We start from the raw sequence: 10,503 nt of genomic DNA, 5'->3' as shown, positions 1-10,503 counted from the left end.
GCTGTGTCCCCTCCCAGCTTCCTGTGCACCCCCAGCTTACTCGCTGGTGGGGTGGTGTGAGAAGCAGCAAAGGCCTTGGCTCTGTGTAAGCACTGCTCAGCAGTAATGAAAACACCCCTGTATTATCAACACTGTTTCCAGCCCAAATCCAAAACATAGCCCCATACCAGCTACTATGAAGAAAACTAACTCTACCCCAGCCAAAACCAGCACAGGTGCTGGAGACATCCTGAGGACATGTCCCTGAGGAAGGGTGTCCTGAGCTTGCTGAACCTGCCTGGAAGGTCTCTCAGTGTCTAGCTCTGCATCCTTAATCCACAGATATTGTCCAAATCCTGGCATGCCTCTGTGACTGAAGCAGGCACCTCAAGCTCTGTACTTAGCATCTCCCCATCCTCCCATTAGTGTACCAATAGTGCCTTTTGCAGATGCTTGGGAAAAAATTAGACAACCCTTCTCTACAGCCCATACCGGAGTGAAAGGCTTCACCAGCGATGGTAGCAAAGGGTAAGCAGATGGTTTGTACCATAGCAAATGGCCCTGCTTTCCCCAAGGGAAAAAGAAAAGCTTCCTTGCAAAGCACCAGGACCAGAAACTTTCTTAGACCAATGCACGCTGACACTCATAAAACTACTGCAGTGCTGATCCAGGCCTTGGATCACAGAAGAGAAATATCCCTTTCATTTAAGCAGACTGAAGCTTAGTATAAAAGCCAAAAAAAAAAAAAAAAAGGAGAAATACAGGTTCTAGAAGTTGTGCCAATGCAACTAGGTACATCTGCAAAGCCATTAATCACCTCCTGAGGACTGGCAAGCTTTGCAACACAAACACACCTTTTTAAAGGCAAACCTTTACCATTGCAGCCCCAACACTGCTTATGTCCTCCCCACACATAAATGGTCAGCAGTCAGTCAGCGGGCAGCTGTCAAACAGGGAGGCCTGTGGGGCCGCACGGCCCGGCCAGCCATGGTGGTAGCCGGGGGCCAGCCATGGCGGTAACTGGGGGCCAGCCATGGCGGTACCCAGGGCGGGGGGAAGGCAGCAGCTCCATCTTGCTGGCATCGCCCACTTGAAAGGAAGGGTGAGCACGGGAACCTGTGCACAAAGTGGGAGACACGGGTGCTTTGTGGGGTGCTAACAGGCTCCCCCAGCGTATTCGTGCGCGTTGAGCAGTGTTTTGTCCAGCGAGGTAGGCCTGAGGGAGGGGTTTTTTTTCCCCAATGTGTTTGAGTGGGGATGTGGAAGGGGGAAGCAGTCTCCGGATTTGTTGGGAGTTAGCCTGGAATTCCAGTTAGCTTGGGAACACACAGGGATACCTGGTAACGGCACCCAAACCAAAGGCACGCCAGCGGGGTGTCCCCCCACTGCGGCCTGTGCTCTCCCTGGGGGCCAGGCCAGGCAGGCGGCCGGGCGAACACGGGGCTTCAGCGACCCGCCAGCACCGCCTCTGGGGACCCTCCTGTGGGGAACGGGCTCCTGAGCCGGGGACTTCCAGCTGCCCATTGCCCCCCCGGTGAAGAGCTCCAAGCAGCGCCCGCCCCGAGCCCGCTGCTCCCCGGGCCGGGCTGGGCTGGGGGGGACGGGACGGGACTCGCCTTCCCGTGAGGCAGCGCGGGGGCGGGCGTGGCCGTCACCTGCCTGGCACGGCCCGGGCCGGCCGCCATTTTATGAGGAAAACCGGCGGCCGCTGCCCGTTAGCGGTAGCGTGGGAGGGTGTGGGGGGGGGGGGGTGCCGCGGGTGAGGGGCGGGGGGCTCCCACCCCTGTTTGTTTCCCTGTGCGCTTTCTCCTCCTTTTACTCCTTTCTCTCGCTCTCTTCCCCCTTCCCTCCCTCCCAGAGTCGCCCCCCTCCCTCTGCTTTTGTTATCCCTCCCCTCGCTTCCTCCCCTCCCTCCCCGCTCCCTCCCCTCCCCGCCCCCGCTGGCATTGCGGAGCCGGAGACGTGACCCGAGCGGAGCCAGCCGCGGCCTTTTCCCCGCTGCTCCAGCCTCTCGCCGCAGAGTCGCATGTCATCTATCCAGAACCTCCAATCCTTCGGTAAGAGCCCGCCGCCGGCCGGCACCCCGCCACCCCCTTGTGCCGCAGGGTGCCCCACAGTCCCCCCCCCCCCCGCCTTCGGCAAACCCACCCCGGGGCTGTGGCTGCCCCCGCCGTCCCGCCCTCGGCCCGCTCTCCGCGCTGCCGCCCCCGGCCCCATCCTGCCCCCGCTTCCCCGAGGGCCCCCGGTGCCCCCGCGGTGACATTGCTGGGCGGGCGTTGCCATCCCCGGCGCGTTGCTGTCCCGCGTTGCGCTGTAAAGGCGGCTCTGAGGGCTCGTCCTTGCCCTCCCGTGGTGCCGGCTGTGTGCGCGGCGGGGAGGCATCGGGTAGGAGGCGATGTTGGCTCCCTGTCCCCTCCTGCCGTAGGGGATGCTGCCGTGTCCTGTGCCCTGACACCCCGTACTGCGCTGTTGGCCTGAATGTCTGGTAGCACCCCAAACTGGGCTTCTCTGTCAACTCTGCAGTCCCAAAGTTGTAATCTTTCTGGGCAGGGGAAGTCTAGGGTTCGTATCCTCTGCTAAGGAAGGCAGTCATCTCCTCGGTTCCAGTTGCTTGTTGATTTGCTGCCTTGCTAACGTCCCAAAACCTGATTACATGCCCTGCAAAGGGTATTGTTTCTATAGATTGAGCTATACATGTGGTAGGTCATTTCTCTTGTATTACCAGGGAAGTTTACCTTGCTGGGCCACGGTTCTCCACTTTCCTTATCTATAGGCAACAGAAGCGAGCAAGTTAACACTTCATGATAATGCTGTCAGGCTTTTGGTCTCAGTTTTGTCTCTAATCTTCTGCACATATAAGCCTTATGAGAAGGTTATGTTAATCACAGTTTGGGAGCTGATCCTGTGCTTAGGAAGGTGCTGCCCAAAGGATTTGTTTGAAGCAATCCAATGTTAGCACATACAGCGCTGGCTTATCTCCAGCCTAGAATCCTAAACTCTGCCAAGTGATCTTCATGCCCGAGTCCCCTTTTTCTTTCACTTTTTCTTTGACTGAAATTTTCTTTTAGTGTTTGCCCCACAAGCTGTGAGGCACAGTGAAATTCGGCATATTTTAACAAATGCCTTACTAGAAATTAAACCAGTCGAGCTTCCCAGTGCTGTGCTTCTTTCCCGTGGTGCTTGCATCCTCATGATGCTTTCAGTGCCTTTAGTGCTCTTGTCCTTGTTTCTGCAAGGGTCAGGCTGTCTGCAGCTGAACTACTTCTGTTCCTATTTCTGCTGAAGTTTTACTCTTTTGGGGAATTTGAGTGGATGGCAAAACTCGATCTGTGTTTCTAGGTTTGAGTTTTGGATGGAAGTTTGGGAAATTGTAGCTTGCATGGCTGTTGAACCTACATTTTCTGAAGACTGGACTCTACAATATGATTATGATTAGTACCAAAAAATTACTTATTATTTGTTTTTAAAAAAATCTTGAAGCATGAAGTACTTTAAGTATTAATTGGAGCTACTGATTAGGAAACTTGTAGGGCTATCACATTTCTTGTTAGAGTGAGTGTTAAAGACATTTTTGTGGAGAAAAGAGAGTAAGAAGTATAACCCAGAAACCCTTCTTCTTCCTGTTCCACCTGTGCTAGCTAAATTTAAGCTTGGAAGAATTTGAGAACTGACCTTTCTGTGGACAAAGCCTAAATTAATTTTGTTACAATACTTGCCTAAAACTACTGACTGGCAGAGGGGTGCTGGTTTACAGATAGCCTGTTAGTAGTGTCTGTTCTGGTGTTTTGTTTACATTAGTAGCCAAGAATTACATTCATGCCTTAAAATGATGGTAATGTGGTAGTTGACATGGTGTAAGACTTCCGTTCTGGATCTGTAAAGGAGTGTGTGTACAAGAGCTTTTTTTATTTCTCTGTACTTACCAGTTGATCTGATAAAAGATACGACTTCCGTATTTCACTTAATGCATGTGGCTGTCTAAATCTTACATGCACTTGATGTTTTTGTGGAACCTTGTTTTCAGGTTCAGAGCTTCAGGATTTACAGTTTGCAAGAAATAGTGCAGTAAATTGATACTGTAGCTGAAAATTGTTTATATCCGAGAAGGGAAACTGGATGTGTGATAGTTGAGAACACTGTGCTGTTAGTAGGCTAGTGAGGCTTAATACAGCTGTAGAAAAAAGTACTCGGATTTTAATAGTGTATTTTTAAACAGGGAGAAAACAGCGAGATTAACCCCTAAATAAAGCTCTTTGTGAAGTGAGAAACTTGCTGTTACTTTTTGAGCTTGGGTGTTTTCCTTTGTGGGAATCACATGAACCTCTTTCCTCCTGCAGACCCCTTTGCTGATGCAACGAAGGGTGACGACTTACTCCCGGCGGGGACTGAAGATTACATTCATATAAGGATCCAGCAACGAAACGGAAGAAAGACACTAACAACTGTTCAGGGAATTGCAGATGATTATGACAAGAAGAAACTTGTGAAAGCTTTCAAAAAGGTGAAGTTGCTGATTTGATTTAATAATAAAGATATTATATAAAGAAGTATGATAGCTTTTAATACTAAGTAACAGAGTATTTGTTTTATTTCATTCTTGCCAGTGCACATCACTTTCATATTCGGGTTGATCCCTTTCCCTGTCTTTCTCAAAACTTCTGTCAGTGTCTAGTGACACTGCTTTTTGCTAAAAAGTTAAACGTTTCTTTCCTATAAAGAAGTAAGTAAAATAAATTCTGAATGTTTCATTAAAATTTCACAGATATCTAGCTTTGTTGATGTGAAGAATATAATCAGTTTAAAGTAGAACAGTTTTTGCATTCCTGCTTCTGTCATAGCTGGGTTGCTGTTGAAATAGAGATCTTGAGTTTCACCAGGATGAAAATATTTATTTTAAAATAGTGTGGAGTTGAAAGGCTGTATCTTATGACTTTGTTTTCCATTCTTGTAATGAGTGTTGGCCAGTTCCTTCTGCATAGTAACTAATGCTGTCTTTGCCCAAATTTACCATCAGCAGCTTAGTTTGTGTCTGTATGCATCAGCAGATATATTCCATTTGCTCTCAAAACCGGTGTAAAATCGATCTAGCCTTTGCCTTGCTTGGCATCAGAATTTTAGTAAGCAGCTTCTGTGACAAAATTCTGCTGAAAAGACGTACTAAGCCAAATCATAATGTACATCAGATGCTTCACAATATGAATGTTTCTCTCTAGAAATTTGCTTGTAATGGTACTGTGATTGAACATCCTGAATACGGTGAAGTTATCCAGCTTCAAGGTGACCAGAGGAAGAACATTTGCCAATTCCTCTTGGAGGTGAGGGACTGCAGATAAATATCTAAACCTCTCTGGAAGCAATAGTGTGACAGGTAGCACTGATGTTAATTAACCAGCTAAAGATGTCCACTATAGTTCCTTTGTATTTTCAGCCAAAAAGTAAAATGACACTTGCAGAATTAGAGGAAAACTCCGGTAAGAATCAAAGCACTGTAGAATGCATTTACCCTGCTACAGCATACCACTTGTTCTCTGGCAGTGCAACTCGAGTTCTTCATTTCAGAAATGAAATGTTTGATGCAAACCATAATTTTGAGACTGAAAACACTATAGACGAAAGAGTCTTTCACCACTAGCTTACTGATGCAAATCATGATGTAGAGTTGTTACACTGTCAAAGAGTAAGCACTAGGACTACAGAACAAGTCAGATGTCTGACAAGATTTTCTTTTTTGTGTAGTCAGTTCTTCTTGTTGGCCCAGAAACATTCTGGAAATGAGAATGCTTTATTGAGTGTATACTGTACTGCAGTTTCTTTAATCAAAGTGTAAGATTATAGTAACTTGATATCACTGTAATATCCTAAGCATGTAAGCTTTACTGAAATATGTTGCTTTTCTCCTTTAGATTGGCATTGTCAAGGAAGAACAACTGAAAGTTCATGGTTTCTAAAACACCTGTACTCTCATGAAGAACCCTGCAGTATTTGGTCTCACCTAGCCTGACTCTTCTGTGAAAAATGAATCTTTGCAGTGAATGGACTTCCCTGTTACCTGAACATTTAAAATTTGATTCAGATTTGCATGACTGCGTGAAACATGTGGTGTGTAGACTAGAAACACATAAGAAAACTTCAGTAAGGTGGTAATGAAGACACTTGTGAACTTCAACGCATTTCCAATGGAAATGTTTTAGCAATGATTGTTCAGTTAACTACTCTCCACCTGACTTAAATGTGTGGGTTGTATTAAAATAGTGTGTGTTGTTGCTTAGAAATAAAAGTTTATTCATGCATTTTTCTGGGATATCTGAAATGCTTTAGCTTAAGTTTTAAACTAGCACAGCAACCTTTAGCCTTCTTTAGAATGGCTAAAATGTTTTGTGGCAAGTGTAGCTCACTGCTCATTGAATAAATTTGAAAATCTACATGATGAAGTATTGGCTAATTAATCGCTAGATTAGCTTGATGTGATCTTATCCTGTAGCTGTAAGACTAGAGCTTTAAAGTCTTTTGTGTAGGTGTATCTTAGTAGCAGCATGATAAGATATAAATTGTTTGCTGAGGAAATAACTGGATCTTCTCTAAAATTTACTGCAGTGACTACGAAATATTAGTGTTAAGCATAGTAGGACTAAAATAAGCTGAACTCCTTAAGGCTGCTATTACTGAGAACATGTTAAACATCTAGGTCTTACGTAGTACTCCCAAAACATTTGAAGGAAGTGCATGGGATTTTGTGTCTTCTGTCACTGAGTGAAGGGGAAAGACATTGAGTTGGCTTGTGCCATGACTGCATTTAATGTTGGCAAGCAGAGTGCTTTAATTAGCTGGTAGTGTTAACTGCAGAAGTAAGGAAGGGAACAGGCTCTACACTAACCTTTTTTTTTTTTTTCCCGGTGTGAAAAGTTTTGCTGTGACTAGCGGTCAATATGGCAGGTTTTGTAATGGGGTTTGGGTGTTACTACAGAAAGCTGATTTAGGCTACTTTTCTAGCAGGCAGTTCACTCACTGTCATCTGAAGTTATAACAGGTTTGTTCCACCATGCTTTTCATCTAGTTTTAGTTAGCTGTAGGCATTTGGTATTCTGCTTTTAAGACATGTCTCTTTACAGAATGAAATTACTTCATTTGGTGAAACATGCAAATGTTACCTTCCTTGTGAGATAGACATGGAAATTTTCTCTGAAACAATTCAAAACATGCTGAGCTGGAAAAGTTTAAAAAAACCTTGTAATGTCATATATCCTCTGGAAAGGAAGAAAGAAATGTTTCTTTACTGCTAAGACTTATTAATAACCTATTCAGAAAAAACGCTGATGCCTACATATGTAAACATCAAGAATAGGCAAAAAACTATATTACTTAACTATATTACTTAGTACCATTTGTGCCTATACTTTGTTTCCTGTTCAGACTTGCCTTGCTAAACAGAAATGCTCAGTTTTAACTCACTTGAACCTTTTTTTTTTTTTTTTCCAGATTTCTGAATTCAGATATGAACCTTTATGGCACTAACAACAATTAGGGGAGCATTACAGAGCATTCATATGACAATTTCTTTCTCTGTCTGGTCTAGACAATTCCACCTGTAAGAAACCAGTTTCTCAATCTTCACAAATTCTGCCTGGTGTTACAGATGTTAACTGTTCTTGAAAAAGGATTCTTTACTGTTAAGGTATAATGTGTTCAGGAGGAGGAGGAGGGAGAGCCTGCTGCAAAACATGAAATACCAGCATGCAGAACGAAAATCCAAAGAATAAGTCTTATGCAAGTCTTGCACATTAGCAGAATAAAATCATTATACTGCAAGCTTACCTAGTCCTGATTCATAGACGCTGAAATAATTAATCCTTTGGGGGTACATAGCACTTAGTGATTTTAATTTTATCAAATGCCAGAAAAAATGGCGTTCTCATTTAAAGCTTGTTCTCCTGCCCAAGAGGAAAAACAAGCAGTATCTTCTCCTATTTCACTGGTATTACATGAGTACTGCTAGTGGGTTTTTGAATTAGAAATGAACGAATGGTAAGCAAGTCTCATGTGTTACTGAGTCAGTCTTCATTTCTGATGGCATTCCATTAACTTTTACTACCTAAGCTTGAGTCATTTCTCCATAGTCATTCTGCTTGGAATAAATATGAAAACCTTTGTTTTTTTCCTCCTGATTTAAAAGTCCTTTCTGATAGGAGGAACCTCGCAGTTGATAGGCGGCTTGCTTTTTATGCTCTTGTGGAGCTGCTTGTGTTTTGACCTTTGAAGGGCAAAATTAAAAGGAGAGGGTATAAGAAGTAACACATTTGAAGTTTAAATAGATGACATTTGTTGTGGCAACAAATAATTTAATCTTCCTAGAAGGAAAGCAGAAATTTTTGTCCTTGAAGTGTTTTAAACTAGAATGGTGTCTCGATAAGATTGTAACTAGCCTTTGCATGTTCTAGGGGAAAGGCTTCAAGAATTTCATGTTTTATCATCTTACACTGATGCTTCTTTGTCAAAGCTCAGCCTGTTGGGAATACCTATCCATGTTTCACGAATGCTGAAAAACATGAAAGACTTTGGGAAAGGACTGTTTAAATTACTGCCATGAAAACCTGTTTGCACAGTGAAGGCAGGTTTCAGTCTTTCCATCTTCCAAAATAGGTTAAAAAATGGTCAAGGATGTGGCCTATAATTGTCAAGGCAGTAAAAGGGAGCTAATAGTAGAAAACACTTTTAAAATGCGCTACTAGGACTTGAGACTGGGCAAGCTCAGACTGCAAAGAGTGGTAGCTTCTTTTTGTTGGAATGTTGTGAAGTCTGTGTCTTTCAGATCTCCAAATCAACATTGCTGCCTTAGTGATAGCTAGGCTTAACTGCAAGCTGCAATTGGATGTGGGAACTGCTGTTTCAAATTCACAGCTTGCTGTGCATAGTTACATTAGGCTGTTGTAGCTGATTCTTTTAGCTGATACATTGGAGGTGTTGCATAAATAAATTAATTGAATTGTCTGTTCAGAGCCTACATCTACTTAATGCAGCTATGAACAATGAAACCATCACTTCCCAAATGGTGGTAGCAGTCCTTATTTGTAGAGGATGAGATTTCGTAATTTAAGTCTGTAAGCTGCCTGCTTCCTCTTGTGTGAATTATCAGACCCTTGACCTTTACCTGTGGTCTGCTAAATTTGACCATGTGTTTCAGATATGAGCGTGAAGAGCACAGCTATGGGCAGATGAGCAATAATTTTCTCAAGTGAAAGAACCTTTGAAAAGAATAGTGCCTAGATTGTGTGTGCATACTGTTCATTGGTTCAGTAGTTTTGCTTAAACCTTACTTCCTGCACTACATTCTTGTGCAGCCTAAATGAAAAGCATTTTGTTCTGGAGAACTTTTTTGGAGAGGGAGGAGGGAACCCCACAAAAAAAACCCACCGTAGCAAATAAGTTTATATCTTAAGTCTGTTTTTATTAACTTAGATTCACCTGGACTACAAGACCTCTATAAAATCGCTATTTCTGTCTCTATCTTTAAAAATGCTAATTAAACTTCCTTGAGAGCTTGGCATTTAAGGTTCTAAATGTATCTAAAGCCATTGTAAAACTTAAAATTGTGAAGAGTTGTTAAAGCTTAAGTTTTAAATATTTGAAAAAATAGTTAAGCAGAGCTCTGCGTTTTGTCCTATTCTGCCATCCTCCAGTTGCCCTAAAGATGCATATGGACAGATGTACGTTGAGTTCCAGTCAGCAATTGTCTTGTCCTTAATCCTTCTGGAAGGTTCTAGTGTACAGGATCCATGTGTTACACCCTTGTTTAAAATGGCTTAGTAGTTCCTTGTGCTGTGTGAAAGCATGTACAAGATTGGTATTTAGCCAGTTAAAGAATGCAGGGGGCCTTTCTATACATTACTCTGGGACATCGTAGGGGTTGCTGTCACTTTTGGTGTGTTCAGTGTTGATTAGTGTCACTGAATGTGCCTCTAATTAGTGTGCTACTGCCACTAGGCCTTAGAGGGTCATGTGTATTTAAGTATTAAGAGTCTGCCTTCCTCCTAAGACTCTCCATACATCTGTACTCAGTTTAGTTAGTAATGTGTCCCCCATGCGTGACAACATGAAGGTTACTTTCCATTGCAAGATCAAAAGCTCTTGAGATGAATAAGGGAAAAATGACATAGTTGTTTTATGTTTGCTGTACAGATGCTTCATGCCTACTGTTTCCAGTTTACATTAAAAAAAAAAACTTAAAAGAGGATTTGTACTTGGCATGCCTTTCTAATGTTTGCTACATGCCTGTGATTGGTCTCTTTATGAACAAGTCTTAACCTATATTGGAGTATTGCTAGAGAGCTGAGACAACAAAGTCTTTTGAAGTAAAATGTACCAATGTTGTTTTATGTATGCTTTTCTAAAACAAACGGACTTTTATGCTATTATTAAGGAGGATTATTTTTTGGGGTGGAAGATAGAAGTAGTGTAATTTAATAGTGATGTATGTGATCCTCTTGTAATGAGCTTTGATTTCTTCAAAAAATGTTGTAGTTCCTCTAT

At 43.1% G+C, this 10,503-nt stretch overlaps 1 protein-coding gene across 3 annotated transcripts; it reads left to right on the top strand.

Moving 5' to 3' along the window:
* The first annotated feature begins 1,924 nt into the window (after positions 1-1,924).
* On the top strand, positions 1,925-9,378 carry EIF1B (eukaryotic translation initiation factor 1B). 3 transcript variants are annotated; one of them, XR_012830855.1, is made up of 6 exons: positions 1,925-2,036; positions 4,317-4,480; positions 5,193-5,294; positions 5,883-6,078; positions 7,456-7,564; positions 8,415-8,435. XR_012830855.1 is itself a non-coding variant. In XM_075705730.1 (4 exons), exons 1-4 carry the CDS (start codon positions 2,006-2,008, stop codon positions 5,925-5,927), a joined length of 342 nt encoding a protein of 113 aa, XP_075561845.1. In that variant the 5' UTR covers positions 1,925-2,005; the 3' UTR covers positions 5,928-6,266. The 3 variants fall into 3 exon arrangements, 1 of the variants encoding a protein (XP_075561845.1); XR_012830854.1 differs by having other exon boundaries at positions 7,456-9,378; XM_075705730.1 differs by lacking the exons at positions 7,456-7,564; positions 8,415-8,435 and having other exon boundaries at positions 5,883-6,266.
* Positions 9,379-10,503: the final 1,125 nt, after the last annotated feature.

This window comes from Pelecanus crispus, chromosome 2, assembly GCF_030463565.1.
Source record: "Pelecanus crispus isolate bPelCri1 chromosome 2, bPelCri1.pri, whole genome shotgun sequence".
NCBI classification, from domain to species: Eukaryota; Metazoa; Chordata; class Aves; order Pelecaniformes; family Pelecanidae; genus Pelecanus; species Pelecanus crispus.
The sequence above is the reverse complement of the archived record's forward strand: the minus strand, read 5'-3'. Positions and strand labels throughout refer to the sequence as shown.